The sequence below is a fragment of the Athene cunicularia genome, assembly GCF_003259725.1.
Source record: "Athene cunicularia isolate RWA chromosome 7 unlocalized genomic scaffold, athCun1 chr7_part1, whole genome shotgun sequence".
In the NCBI taxonomy this organism is placed as follows: domain Eukaryota; kingdom Metazoa; phylum Chordata; class Aves; order Strigiformes; family Strigidae; genus Athene; species Athene cunicularia.
The window spans coordinates 30,082,931-30,098,964 of NW_020799107.1; the positions used below are offsets into that span (position 1 = coordinate 30,082,931).

A 16,034-nucleotide genomic window follows, 5' to 3' on the forward strand; every position below is an offset into this window, starting at 1 on the left:
CTTATAGAATTTAACAGAACAGCTGCAGCAAAGCAACAGATCTCAGTGGTTTTGAGATAGAAAACATCAAGGATTTCACCTCAAGGTGAGATTATACTAAGGCAATGCAAAAATAACTGTATCCAACTATAGTGTAAAATTCTAGCTTTAGCATTAAATGGTTTTCCTCCAGGATCTTTCCATATATATTCACCTCCAATAAAATTAGGAAACAAATAAAAAACTACATGGATACACCATACACCACAGTACAATTCTGGAAAAGAAATTTGGTTTTAAAAGCTCTGTCTCCTTCTACAGCAACTGTCACATATTTATCAAACTAACCACTGTGTCATTTTAAGGCTCTGGCAGATTTATACAAATGTTAAGAAAGAGAACTTCGATTTATTTCAGACTCCTAGCCTGGAATATTGCTTACTTGGTAAGAACAGAAACGTCAATCAATAAAAAAACCTCCTTGCCTTCTGAACTCCTCAATCTCAAACTATATGCTTATATGCTTATATGACAGATTAAAGTTTTCATACAATTTCAGATAGGAATAGGCAGCTTTCCTCCCCTGATTACAAAGGTCGGTTTACAGCTTTCCACAAACTACCACATTTCATTCTTTCAAAGATGCAGAGAAAATATTTTGATACGCAAAGAAACATCCTCCAAATCACAGTTTAACCTACTGCAGTACATGTATATGTAGGAATGTCTATGTAAATCCATTTGGTTCAGGAATTACAGAAATTTAAATGAATTATGCTACAATATATGTTCTTACTTCAGTCTATCTGCATCTTAAAGTCAGAACATTTGGGCCCAAATGTTCCAGACATTTTCTTCCGAAGTATCTCCAATTTGCCTGATTTTAACGTCTGCTCCCATCATCACCTGTCTCATCCCAATTAACTGTCTGAAATTGAGAAAAAATCTCAAAGCCTTCAAACAGTACAGAATGTCTAAGCAGCACAAGATTATCCAGTTGCCAGTTTCATTATTTGTTCAAGCAGGGTAAGAAAAAAATACATTAATTTAGGGAGAAAGTCTGTTTGTGTAAGCAAATACCTTAATATTCTACTAAACATAAGAAAAAATAACCTCTAATATTCATCATAACAAACATAATGTTTTAAAAGCAAATGAAGTATTTAAGTGATGCATTCTCTTCCTAGTATCTGGTCTACAATAAAATAAAATTATAGCCCTATGAAGCCAATGGCAGTTTTCATCATTGGTAGTAACAGGGCCAACCAAGGCACCATTAATGAAAAGTGATATTTAAGTTTGCCTTCAAACAGTATAGCTAACGTGGAGACAGCCTTAAAAAGAACATAATACTGATTTAGATGGCATTCACCTTTATCTAAATCAGAGGTTCAAAAATAGAGACAAACAACTTCAATCCAAAGAACTTGCATCTCTCTGCTTCTTGATAGATCAGAGCAAGCTAGACTGCAAATAGTAATGGGAGAAAAAGAATGCATTAATTTGAAGACAGTGGACTTCAGGGAGCCTAACTAATAAAATAGTTATTCTTTTCAGAAACAGTGTAGAAGTGAATCAGACTACTGCACTTTCACAGGAATAATGAAGAGTTATCCTGGAAAGATGTGAACACTCAACAGTTAAAATTTTACCAAGTTACCGAGTGCATTACTCTGGAGACTGGCTTCCCCTCATCCATTCTTTTCTTAATCATGGCTCCATTATCTTCAAAGTTTATTTCAAAGGCTTCTAGTTATTGTAACAGAAATAATGTTCTAAAATCAGGACCTCAGGAAATGCTTCCATAAACAAAGATTAATATGTAATAGAGCAAAATATTCTAAGTAAGAATACTCATAGGGTAGATTTATTCTGTATATATTACTCAGGAAGTCTCATCAGAATAAGTAAAAATTGAAACCAAAGGTCATAGAACAAGAACAACAGAAAACTAAGAAAGAAATATCCTCAGCATTTTTAGCAAAAGAATTTCAAACTTATCTGAACACTTTGATACTTTTTTTTTAAATCTGAAAAACATTAATGGAGATTTTCCAAAAACAAAATAACAGATCAGAACAAATTTTATTATTGCTATTAACAGCTTTTGCAGCGTTGCCTAGAAACCCAATTTCAGATCAGAGGAGCAGCATGGCAGACACTGAGGAAAAAAAAAAACCACACACAAAAATGCCCAACACAGAAAACCCTAAAAACCTGAACACAAATAAGAAAAGAAAACACCCTCCCCCATCTTGTTTTCAGCATATTAAACTGAACTTGAACTTTTCAACAATTCAGGGGCCTGAGGGAATGAGTTAATATTCAGTCTTGATAAAAAATATACAACATAAAATTCCAGTGTCTTTTTTGATTTAGTTTTGATTTGTTTCTGTACATGTGACAAAAACAATAAAAAATTCTCTTTGATGTACAAAATCTCATCATGCATCATGAAAACAACAAATAACTCAAATCCCTACTGTCATCATATAGAAGACTAATTTGTCTTAAATCCCAGTTCTAAAATGTTTTCCTTGTAAGTGTTGCTCTGTTCTAGCACAAAGCTCTGGTCCAGTCAATGCAGGAAGAGATTCGAAGCATGTCCAAGTAGGATGATTACCCAGCTAGTAAAAGGCATCATTTTTCTTTTCCTTTATTCAGACCGATCAAACACATGCTTGTTGGTTAACAGAAACAACCAGCCAAATATTGATTTACCAATGACATACACTTTCTGAGAAGTGAAGACCTATACTTAGAAAATTATTGGGAATTCTAACAAATGTAAATCTCTAGAAATAAAAATTTTCACCATTCCACAGAATGATGGCAAGAGCTTTTTCATTTTTACAGGATGCTAACAATCACTTAGATAAAAGCCCCTTACGTTTAGAGAATTTCAGCAGGAGAGCAGCTTTTGCCTTAGATTCCATCCATTCAAGTTATCAACAGGTTTGATCACCCTTTTTGCACCAAAGTATGTTCTTCCAGTATTTTGAACAGTTTACTTATGCAACTTACCTGGAAAACTGTTCTTGCAGCCCACGCATCTGAGCTCTGCTACGCTCTGACTCCAGTGTCACCTCCCGTAATCTTTTTTCACTCTCAAGTCTTAAATGTCTTTCTTCCTCCAACTCATGTATCAGCTTCTCACGCTGAAAGACCATAAAAAGTTATTTATTAATTGTACATATAAAACATATTTTTAGAAAAAAAAAATATTTAATTTGGGAAAAATCATAAAACAATCAAAATAATGACCCTAACTATCCAGTGCCATCAACTTTTGTATAACAATTTTACTGAGAATAACAAACTAGAGGTGGAAAGCCCTTCGGAATATCCCCATCACATTGAGCTACTCTTACTCAGCCCAGACTCACTGAAGTCAGCATATTTAAAAACAAACACCCACCCTCTCCTTCTAAGCTCTTTTTCTTCAACTCTCCACTCAAAATAACCGTAAAACATTGTATTTGAGACCCGTGATCTATCTTGCTTGAATGCAGACACGAGAAACATGAAACAAGTCAAGAGGACAACTTGTCACCCATCCCTTAATGTTTCAATCTCATGAGCAGAGAAGGACCTGATTCTGCAGCCACTGTTTTTCTTGTTTAGGCTGACAGCAGGATCCCTATCAGTAGGACAGAGTCTATTTGCATCTATTTGCTGAACCACTATTGCAAAGAATATGTTTTTAAAAAGAGTACCAATGAAACAAATATGAAAGCAATAAAAATGTATTAATTTTACTAATAGTTCTCAAAGGCAAATAGCTTATGGTTGTTGCTAATTCTTAAAACATACGGCCAAAAAACCCAACCCAAACCATACTGCGCTACCTGGATAAATCTACATGTTGTAGCCTAATGTTGGTTTTGTTTTTGTTTTTTTTTTAAAGGAAGAACATCATATAAGAAGTTACCAAATTATTTCAAAACTCTATTTTAAAAGGAGCTAATTTAGGAGGAGCAGGAGAAGGAACTGAAAAGTTATTAAAAATGGTATTGGAATTTTAAAAAGTATACACAGCCTTTTCCATGTGACCCTGTTAAACGGAAATGAAATGAAAGTAAATTTTTCCTTGTGAATTTAAATGAGATAATAAATCAATAAAAAAACCCAAGCAATTTATGTGGTACTACATTATACTCCCTCAGCAAAGGGGTTCCATTGTCAGTTCTTTAAGGAAAGGTTAAGTCACTGTAAAGCTACAGTGAGTTCACCACCTGTACGCTTTTGAAAAATCTCTGTGCCCATGGTGCAGTGCGATTTGTAGCCTGTCAGACAGTCTGACGTAGTGCCATTGCTGACCTAAATTTTCATTACATACCTGCAAAAATTTATCCGGAAATTATACATACAGTTTCATTAGAAAATAACAAAGGTATCTTAGTGTTAAGCTGTAAAATGGGAGAGACATTATTTGTACAAGTCTCACTGCTATAAATCTTACTGGATAATAATTTATAATAGCAGTAACCAAGGGACCAAAAATATAAACATTACCAAGTGTCTTCAAGACAGTGATAAATAAGCAGATGCCACAAAGGGAGGCTGCAAAGGATTAAATGAAATATCTGTACAATTGTGAAAAAATGGGCAGAATTGTTCAGAAAACAGAGGGACTCTGTTTAGTTGGTCATATGTAATATCTGGAAAATGGAAAACAGCAAAACAAGAAACAAATTACTGTAAAGTAAATACACTGTTGTAACTAAATTATCTAATTATTGTCCTTACTGTTATGTAACCATGTTCTGCTGGTTTCTGCCCAACTAAGAGCAGAGAGTGCTCAGCCCTAGGCAGAAGATCCACAGCAGCCATACAGGGTATGGCTCATGAAGGATAACTCAGGCTAATGATACGGGAAGAACATTCAAAGCAGCAAATATTTCTCCAGCTTAGATCCCATCAATGTTAGCTTCAAAATTATACTGTTCCAGAGGCCCTTGCTGAATACTGTTAGTGTCTTCTCATATAGAAGCATTTCACTGCTGCTAATAAGACATCTAGAACTTCCAGAGGGTCAGAGAGTAACAAAAATGACAAAAGAAATATGTAGTTACCACCCAAGGCTTAACACAAGCTTTCAGAAGATACTGGTGTCTACAGAAATTTGGCTTAAAACTAAATATGTGACTGTCCCTAGAGTAACTGATAAGCCACCTTGGAGGAAAATCAGGTGCTGCTATGAAACCCTGAGTGCCCAAGCTGACTCAAAGCAACAGGCTGTGCCTGAGCTATCTGGTGCATTAACAGCTTAATTGTGATAATGGATTGAAGTCCAGAAGTTCAGCCATGCCTTTAACACTCATTCAGTGTCATTACTGCCACAGTGATCTTACTCTGATACAGCAACTATCTCTGTAAATCTGCTATGCTGTTGACCATCCTCCAGTCCTCACATAAACCTTCTTTCCACATTAAGTATTGATACAAAGCCAGATCTCCATAGGAGGGAAGAAACAAAATGTGACACTTGACAAAGCAGATGAGTATCCTCTTCTCCACCTCACTGCCACGATGCTTTGCAGGTTGCATAGAGCTCCTCTGACTATCCTGCAGAATGAGTGTGCCGTATCTACATGCGTGGCTGTGCTGCTGCTAAACACAAACCCACATTTTCTAGTACAGCACTGAATGTACAGAAGAGATTCACAAATCCAAACTTTCCCCTACAGGTCAAATAGCTGTATAAGTTATTTCTAGGTTTCATTTACCTCTCGCTGATAGGTCAGAGAATGTTGTTACGATTTAATCCTTCTATTCATGTGAAGTCTGTATTATCATCTTACACAAAAAGATCTGCACATCCACATGGTTTTTGTTTTATTTTTTTAAAAAGCGATGGACCTAGGAATTATCTTAAGAAAAGTACCTATAAACCAACAAGAAATTCACATTACAAGAACAATGTTACAGGAATGAAACGTCTACATATTAGGAACTTCTGGAATGCATTAAATGTCCAATTCCAATTCAACCACTTCACGGGCAAGCATTACAGCACAGTATTAGATATATGACCACATACTGTTGCTGTACAAAACATATGCTCTTTTCAGGGTGAGGGATGAACAAGTCACAAGGTTACAAGACCAAAACCAAAAGCACTAACCTATGGCCTTGAAATTCTGGGTTCTCTTCCCAGCTACCAAAAATTTTTTTGTATGAATGGGGGGAGAAGACTGCCCACAGAATAGCTGTACAGCAGCAACACCATCAGCCTTCATTTTTTTGCTTTTTCACAAGAATTTATTGGCAACCTTGAGACACTTCTGCCATTTCTTGCAGGGAGAAATCAGATCTGCTTTCAGCCAGATCACAGACATTAAATACTGTAGAGGTGGAGGGGAAAAAAGGAGTAAGAGACCACCCACACTTGGAAAGTTTTCAGTCTCTAGGACACAAAAGACTCATGTATACACAGAAAGTAGCTCCCAGCAGTAGCGATCTTATCTACAAGAAAAGAGAACTACATTTTTATTCAAACCCAGAAAAACCATAATGAAGTGTCAAAAGAGAGAAGTGAGCCTAATATACAGAAAGGCCAGGATTAAACAGATCTCCTTTTCTGTCTCCTGGAAGCCTATAACATATCCCTGAATTCTCCAGCAATTTTGCGTTGTCGTAACCCCCTTTATAAGCTCTTCTGTGCTAACCCCACTTTATTCCTGTGTAAAATAAAGGTGTGTGAAATGAAATGAACTAGCCAGAGATAGTTCAAGGTTTTATAGCGAATATAAGCTTACTGCAAAGGGATACAATTAGCATGCCATGTGAAGAAAAGGTTAAATAAAAGAAGAAAGTATCATGTGAAATACATCAGTATGTTTTAACACCAGGAAAATCACTGCCATCTTCCAATCAAGTTATATGTGTTCCCACTTGCCAATTCCTCCTTAATTGCAGTTTCTTCTCCCCATAAGCTCTGCTCAAACTATTTTGCACTGCTTCCTTTTCTTGCCTTCTGCAGCACAGCTATAACCTTCTCCTCTCAGAAGTGTAACCCTTACTTCACTCTTGCTTCCCTTTTTCAGTCTCTCCAGATAGCCTGACTTTCATCATATCACCTTGTCAAATTTCTGATAACTTTCCAAATATGCAAAAATTTTATGTGAACAAAGTAGAGTGAAAGACAGGGTTAGCAAACTCCACCAATACTTTCGTGCAAGTACTGGAATATTTTAACACTTGAACAAATACTGTTTGCAATTATTTTTTCATGAACATTTCAGCAATCAAGTTTCACTAGCTGCTCGTTATGCTCGTGAGCCAGCGTTTGCACTTCGAGTTCCTTTTTGTGTAGCTGTAGAAACGTTCGTGTCAAAATGTTTCATTCCTCATCCAGTCAGGGACATGTACCACACATTAACTTGTCTTCTCAAAGTTAAGGAAGAAATCCAATCTGAGATACTCATGATCAAAACAAAACGCATGAAAACTATTTATGGCTAGACTGAAAATAGCACATGTACTTGACAGAAAAATTCAAATCGCTCCTCAGCACTCCATGAAGAGACGAAGAGACCAAGAGACAATGCTTATTTTCAGAGTTACTGGTTAATAGCAGTGCTCTTGGTCTAAGGAATGACCCAGTGCAGGCATGCAGCAAGTGTCTCCTAAGGGTGCTCAGCCATTTATGTCTCCTTTAATTCCCTTGGGATGTGTCACAAACGTCAGCACCTGGTTCCTTCACGTTCTACCAAACTGCAAACGTCTCCTCTCAAGTGATGCCTGACACTGCGACAGCCAGCAGAAAAAACACAGAAGTGACAAAACATGAAAGCGGATGTGGCAGGTGGCAGCCATGGGAGGCAGATGGCGGTGCGTGGTGCTGCGGGGCCAGGAGCCACACAACAGGACCTACACTCTGGCCTAGCATGCAGAGTGAACAGGTAACACCCTAAGGTTTTGTACAGAAAGGCTGACTTCTTACCTTTTTCTCTTCTGGACTATTTCACTGTCAACGTTATATTTAGACACGGATGACACTCAAGCCTTCCAAGTCAGGGACTTGCAGTTTAAGTCCTTTACCTGCCATTGCAAATAAAATCAGCAGATGTCTTGTCTGAATGGCAGGACCAACTCCATGACAATAATTCTCAGAGAAATATTCAGGGACTTCTCTCCACGAGGGTCGAGCATTTGACTAACTCAGGCAGATTTCTTATTCCAAAACCCTCTAGTCTCATCCCACCTTCTTTGCTGTACCTGCTTCTCTCCCCTCTTCAGTGCTGATGATTTTGTGCCCTCCATGTTAAAACTGACAGCTCATTCCTCCACCTAAAAACGTTTTCCCCTGCCCCTCCATAATGTGCCACCCTAATAATCTTACCTTTTCCTATGGTCAGCGGATCAGAGGTACTGTGTGTGTGTGGCCAGGTGCTGGCAGCGGAAGGCTGTGGGGGCTCCTCTGTGAGGAGAGGCCAGGGCTGCCCCGCGCCAGACACAACCGTTTCCAGCCGGCTCTGCCACGGCCTCACCGCAGGGCACAGCTAGGCCCACAGTTACAAAAGGGCAAAAAGCTGCAGAGGTGGCGAGGAGTGAGGAAAAAAGTGTGAGATATAGCACGGTGAATAGTCAGGCCTGAGGAGGAGGCGCGTCCAGAGCTGGGGCAGGTGTTTCCCTGTTTCCCTGAAGCTCATGGAGGGGCCATGGCGGACGACTCCTGGAGGACTGCAGCCTGTGGAGAGCCCACGCTGCAGCTGGGGACACTTGTAAGGGGGAAGGTCCAGCGGAGAGGGACTGTCACGGACTGACCTCAACCCACATCCCCGTCCCCCTTCACGGCTCCCTGGGGAAGCTGGGGAAGCAAATTCCCCAAACTGCACTTTGTAAAGTGTTTTAAATTTGCGTTTGCTTTACATTATCCAAATCTATTTTAATTGGCAATAAATAACATTAATCCTCCCCAAGCTGAGTTTATTTCATTTTTATCTTGACTCCTGAGCTTTTTCGTCTTATTTTCTCCCCCTGTCCTACTGAGGACAGGGAGTGAGAGAGCAGCTGGGTGGGCACCTGGCAGACAGACAAAGTCAACCCACCACACCAGAGTATTTTATTTTTAACTTTTTATCTTGCAGATAAAAATCATACTACTCCTTTGTTCAACAATATTATCTATATGTTAAGCAAGAATGTAGCTGTTCATCAAGATTTCAAACTATAGATAATAGCAAGTGAAAACTTAAAGGGATTCAGTCTACACATGCCATGCATACTGTACGGGGTGTTGCTATTCATAAGGGAGCCAGCCCACCTGCACAGGAACTGGTCCCTCCTTCTTCTGTTTAGCTTGAGTCTTATGAAAAACAACTCTTAAGAACAGCTAGGTATAGCTTATTAGTTCAAATATCAAAACTGTCTTAAAAGGGGCACAAATATAATATCAAATTTAAGGTTACTTTATAAGTAGTGAAAAGGGCTACTGTTTAAATAGAAATAAGATTCTTCTGAATCCTTGAATTTGTTCTTTGTTTCCCCAGTGCATCATAAGAAGGGTTTTACTGTGGTACTACTGATTATGCTAACATGGGAGCACTATTTTGTCAAAAAAAGCCTACATGAGAATATTTAACACAGGCTTAATGTTGCTCAAAATCAGGCTAATAACCTTCACATTAATTTTTTAACAAGTATTTTAAAGCATTTGCTAAAGAGGGTCACAATTTCTGTGTAATTAATATTGATTTCAAACAGATACTTTGCAATGAATTTAAATAAGGGGGAAAAAAGAATAAAATCTTTTTGTTTACAATTTGAAGTACCATTAAGTCATTGCTAACCTAAACTGAGTATTTATGTATGTTCTAATACATTTTCTGATGCTATGCATCTGATACCTCAGCATAAAAGCCCTAATTCAACAGAATCATAGTCTGGTCTGTAACACAACATCCTACTAGTGAAAGAGAATCAACTGGCCATAAAAGTAGACAACACCACCACCACAAAAATAGACAATGACAGAATTAAGTAAATAAAGAGCAACTACCAGCAACACATTAAAATCAGTTTTTCTAGCAAGTCAATGCCTAATACTGTTGTGAATAAATATGCATATTCAAATTTCTAAAAAACTATTTTATCGCTCTTGTATGTCATTTTTGAAAGACTGCTGTATGCAGGAGACAAGGACAAGCCTGGGGTAAGGGATGAGAGACGGTGAAACAGTTTCATTTTTCAATAATTAATTATGATATATTAATTGAAATAGAAACTTGCAGCTTGGTCTCCCAGTCGGTTACTTTAACAAAGTAACTCATTTTTTCCAATGCAATGAATATTTAATTCCTCAACATAATGCATGATGATCAAATGGTATTTGTTCAAGTGCTGCAGTGTACCTGAGCCCCAGCTGCCCACGGCCCAAGCTGTTGGTTAAAGGGAACTACCAAGTGCTCTCTACATTACAGATATTTAGTGAGAGCTTGTGTTTGGGTCCTGCAAACAAAACAAAACAGGTTAAGGTGTCCAACGTGGTTCACCCTCATCTGTCTTACACAAAAGGAGGGTGAAATCTCTCTGGTGTGGTCACCGCCAGAGGCAGAGGGATCTACCTGCTTGTCACCCTCCTGGAAAGCCTGGGGCGGCCATGTGAGGCAGAAATCCTCCCTCCAAACTCCCCTTGTGCAACCTGGTCCCAAATCCAGCACATAGGAGACTACAGTCTGCTGTCTGTCTAAAATTATTCCACTCACAGATGACAGGAAAGAAATGTGATTACAAGAACAGAGAGCAGATACCATTTTTTATTTCACCATAAATTGCACCAGGTACTGTATTTTCATTCAAATTAAAATGAGTCAAACTTCAAGAGTGTCCTTTGTTTGCTCCTCATTGATCGCTGTTAAACCAAATGTTTCTCATTCTGTAATCAATACTTCTCTGCAAAAATAAACCGAGGCACTGACAAACAACTTCGCAGCACATTGCAGCGTTCCTTGTAGTGGACTTTGACAGCTTGAAAAAACACTACCCCAAAGAGTGGGGAAAAAAAGTGCATTGCTTATTGTGCTTATTACAGTTTTTACAGGCTGCTTACAGCTGAATCATTTTACCGTAACAAGACTTTATTAAATTAGCCAGCTTCTGAAACCAGAGCTTTCCAACAGTGGCAGTTAATATGCCTTTGTCCCTTGTTACTGTTTCCAGCTATACTGGGAATACTGACAAATACCCTCAAACACTCAAAGCTTTCCCAGGGATGAAGTTATAGGTGTATTTAAAGCACAGTGAAGCATTAAGGTATAAACAGTAATAACTTAAGCACTTGGAGGGTTCATGGAGGGAGAGGTAGCTTTATTTCCACATCTCTTTAAAACAAGAAAGTTAAGGGTGAAGTTGTGTGGCTGCTTTGTAATCAGAATGAATTACCCTTTCACTTGATACAGATTTGTACTACAGAGACTAAAGAAAACTCCTTGATTTATATTAGACCTCTACTTTTTTCCCCAATTATATGATGTAATCATTTTTCCTAAACTTATTCCCACTAAAGCTCTCCAACAGCAAGATATAAATAGTGTAAAAAGCCGTCTCCTAATTTTAGGCTGTTATCTTCTAGCTTCTTCATTCCAGTAAGAAAAAATGATGGTTCTTTAAAACAAGAATCTGCTCCTAAAATGACAGGCTGCCCAAATAAACCATGAAAATATAATTGACACTAAACAATTTGCATGAGCATTGTCTAAAACTGCCTTGCAAACAGTTAAAGTAAATAATTTGAAGCAAATAATTTATTTTCCATTATGAAATTTTAATATGCTAATACATCTCTCTCTTTGGCCTCATATCAGACTAGCATGTGTATCATGACTACCAGATGTAAACTTCAAGCTTTGCATGGCTCTAAGATGAATAGCAAGATAGGAAAGGTTTATTATTATTAGTGATATTTTAGTGACAGTAGTTTACACACTTTATATTCTTGGGTGATAACATTGCTCCAGACAATTCAAGGAAATTAGAAACTCTTTCTTGGTGTAGTTACTCCTTCCAAATAAAATAAGATGCTAGCTTTCATTGTGCACTAGCTCAAAATTGCCACCATGTGGCAGGACAGCAACCTAATTTAGAATTATTTATACTGCACTGATATGGTTTTAATTGCATCTGTACGACAGAATAACTGCTGTGCTGAAGCTCCTTTATCATTGCAAGCCTACGATTAATCTGAATTAGGCAGGCTATTACACGAGCAGTACTGTATATATAGTTGGAGTTGTGACAACATTTATTTTACAGGAAAAAAAATTAAATAATTCATAAAACCTTTCAGCACAGAGCTAGATGGCTAGCAGTGCTATCTGCCCATCGCTTTCAAGAGCTATCGTGTACGGCCAGCCCTCTGAAAGAGTTCTTACTGCCCAACAGCTCTTCAGTTCTGTGAAACACACAATGACAGCCCCCACAAAATTGGAGTCACCTTTACAAAAAAATTAAATACCAAAAAATCCTACTCACAGTCTTCCAGAAACCAACAAACTGAAGCCAACTATGCGGACCTCTTTTACCGACTTTCCTGGAGACTCATAGACACAGTGGTTATCACAACCCATGACAGCAATATATGCACAGGCATGCTCTATGCAGGTGAAACACCTGCATCCCCAGTACCCATCACTCCTTCAACTTCTTAAAGGTCATCTCTGTATCATATTTTCAACGTTGAATGAAGGCAAACAATACATATTTTGATAATCCTAATAAAACAATTGGTATTTATTCAAATTCACAATTGATAGCCCTATTTCAAAGACTTGTATTGATCTTCAGTTTTAGCATAATTTTTTCCATTTTACACATTATTTCCTTATGGGAGAGAGGCATAGAGACAATACTCTTAGTGAACCTGAAAGTCCCACATAGTCAGATCACAGAATTTTTTTAAATTATTCATCTTAAAATGATAACACTTTAAAAAAATGAATTTGCAAATGTAATTGAGCTTCTAATAGCTTCTACAGACAGTAATTAAAGAAATCTCATTTCTCTAAATTAAACATAATGAAATGTTTTCCAAGATCAAATAGAAACCTGTAAACAATATTAAGACAGACATAATTCATATGAATACCTAGTATTCAGAAGTGTGAGGAAAACACCTTTGTCAATACCAAAATGAAAAACAGTGGAATTCAGAAGTAATACAATGTAATTTTTTTCCCTGATACATCTTGGATTATAAAGGCTAATTATAATTCCAAGCCTTTGCTACATGGAGTTTTTTTGTAAGGCGACTTGCATTATATGAAGATGTCTAACCAAGCATAAAGGTGTGTGTTTGTTTTTTATACTGAGTATATACCATATTTTCTTATTAGAAAAAAAGTTTTATAACCGATGTAACTTGTTTACAATAAGCCTTTATTAATTTAGTTGCAAACAAGCAAAAATCCCGGGTCTGTGCCAGTTCATGTTTCCCACTTGCTTGATTCAAGAAAATTTATAATAATGGTGTTTGAACCATAAAACAGCACAAAAGAGTGTGTGTAAACAACCTGCAAGATCCAACCCACCTGGTCCAGCAAAGTGTCAACTGATTCGCCTACAATTTTCTATCAGATCTGCAATTCTTGAACCCTTCCTAAAGGGATATCAATGTAGCAATGTATGAAACACAGAAGGTTAAGTTGTCTGGCAAAACAAAGGCTCCCAGTCACAGAAATGTAACTGAGGCTTGGCAATTTGATACAACACTGTATCTTTGAATAAACAGAAGTGACAACAAAGCCTTAAGTAGTAACACAGCTACAGCCTGCATTTATACATCACAGATTTGAGGAGCTACATCTGTAGAGCTGAATGCTCTGCTGATGACCAACTGCAAATCTGTCACTCTCTAGTAGATTTATTTAAATAAACCGGCCACGGGACTGAACTCCCCACTCACAGAACAAAGATTAGAAATAAGTGAACTCAGATTTAGAAAAGGATCCAATGTCAAGAAAGTGCCTTACTCCATGGAATATTGCCTATACATGGTAATCAGAAACTACACCTTGGATCAGAAGTCTTGCAGTGAGGGCCAGAAAATTTACCTGAAGTTCTCTCAAGTGCATTACATGTTCTTTGGACTTTTTGTGACCTACAGCAAGGCTTTCAAAACAACTGTACGCTGTATGGGTGCATGAGATGAGCTGTAGGCCATATGATTTAGGGTGATTTCCACATTTGCACTTGCTGAGATTACATCTATTTTTTGATAAGGCATGGTTTTGTTTTAGAGTTAAGTAACAGATATTTTCTGTCAGTTTGGATGAAATTCCATAGACTTGAAGAGAAAAGAGGGAAGAGATTCCTTGAGCTCCAGTATACTAGTATAGTCCTACAGATGATACTCTTTCAAAACTTAAAAGATTTTCAAAGGGGTGTTTAAAAGGCAGGCAGTTTCCAGATCTTGTCTGCATTGCTTGGAGTGTCTGTAAAAGATAATCCCATGAACTAAGGCATCCAGTGGTTAGTTCAGACTCAGAAAATTTATTAAAATTCCTTTTAATCAGTAACAATATTTTGATAAGCCCCCATGTAAACATTACTGCTAAACTATTTTTGGCATACTTGCAAATGGCTATAAAGTCTAGGCAGAGTGGGGAGAAAGAAGCCATGAATTTGCAGTCATGCTGTACTTTGATTTCTGAAACACCGATGCCTATCTATTTAAGGGGACTCACTACAGTGGAATAGTGCCCTGCCAGAAATAAAGCAGTCTGTAGAAAGGGTAGAAGACAAGGAACAGGGAAAAAGACAATGAAAAGTGACATGTCACTCAAGTTACACTGTTTATACCTGGTCTTGATTTTAACCTATGGAGTTCATATGAAGAAATACAGTATCTGCAGTATTTACTCCTACGCATTCTAAAGTGTGCAATGAAGGGACACAGTCCCAGATCACAAGTAACAAGGAAGACCCAGCCACCAGGTTTCCTCCAGATCCAGCTGGAATGGTAGAAGAGGTCACTGTCCCACTCTGATCACTCCTGACAATTAGCTGGAGGTCACCAGCCCTTCAAGTCATCAGGGAATTGCCTGAGGCTCAGGATGGGGTACAAGGCAGGCGTTTTAACTGAACCCACCACCAGATATGCTTTGAAGTAACCTGGCAGGCTGTGCAATGAAGCAGAAGATGGGAGCACCAGGATAATCCCCACCCACTCCACTGGGGTGACAGTAGCCCCCAGCAGGCAGACAGTAACATCCTAAAGGACTTTTGCTTATCTGCAATGCCTGTGTGCCTGCATGCAAAGCAAATGGGTTTTCTCCTCTCTAACTGACCAACATGTTCTTTAGATGATATAAATGGTTTCCTTTCCAAGGGACAGAATGCTTACAGAACAAATGGGCATGTGGCTGAATCAAGCGTTTCCCACTTGGATCTGCATTAGTGAGATAGGAGTTAGGCAGCAGGATACACATAGGATAAGCATTAGAAAAAACCCACACTTCTAAGAGTTTTATTTGCCTTTAACAGATTGGCCAGTGGAACTCAGTTTTGTTGCTCCAGGGAGCTCTGGGATTTACTCACAAGCTAGGAGTACCATGTGTTTCTTGCCCTGATGCTGGGGAGAGTTAAGGCTTCTTCACTTTCTGGGCTTTTCAAGAATGTATGCATATTACCTGCTAATAAATACGATATCGAGAAGTTAACTGAAACAGATGTAAAGCAAAATGAAAATTGGGAGGATGAGAGAAGTAAAACTTAACCATGCCAGTTGTGAGAAGTGGCTCAGAAGAGTTTGCAGTGCCACCAGATCCCCACGGATCTAGGATATGCAAATATTTTAAGTTTTCATACACATACTTGTATTTGCCTTTCTCAGCTGACACCGTCAACACCTCCGGCATCACTACTTTGCTGCTAGCTACCTTTCCATACAGCATTTCTTTTTCCCGGGCTCTTTACAGCGTTGCTCATGAACATGTCAGATCTCATTACAATTTTGCTATTACACTTGCAGAATCCATTTATGGTTGGTAAGTAACTGCAAAAAAAGATACCTTATTTACTCAGCTGTTCCTTGCATGTATTCCAGAGTCCTA

At 38.2% G+C, this 16,034-nt stretch overlaps 1 protein-coding gene across 10 annotated transcripts in view; it reads right to left on the reverse strand.

Annotated features, from left to right (window-relative positions):
- NCKAP5 (NCK associated protein 5) overlaps window positions 1-16,034 on the reverse strand; it is a 384,106-nt gene that overhangs the window by 196,673 nt on the left and 171,399 nt on the right. For all 10 annotated transcript variants that reach the window (XM_026852923.1, XM_026852921.1, XM_026852922.1 and 7 more), the window contains one exon: window positions 3,004-3,137. In XM_026852923.1, the coding sequence (XP_026708724.1) occupies window positions 3,004-3,137 (134 nt within the window). The remainder of the gene's footprint in view (window positions 1-3,003; window positions 3,138-16,034) is intronic.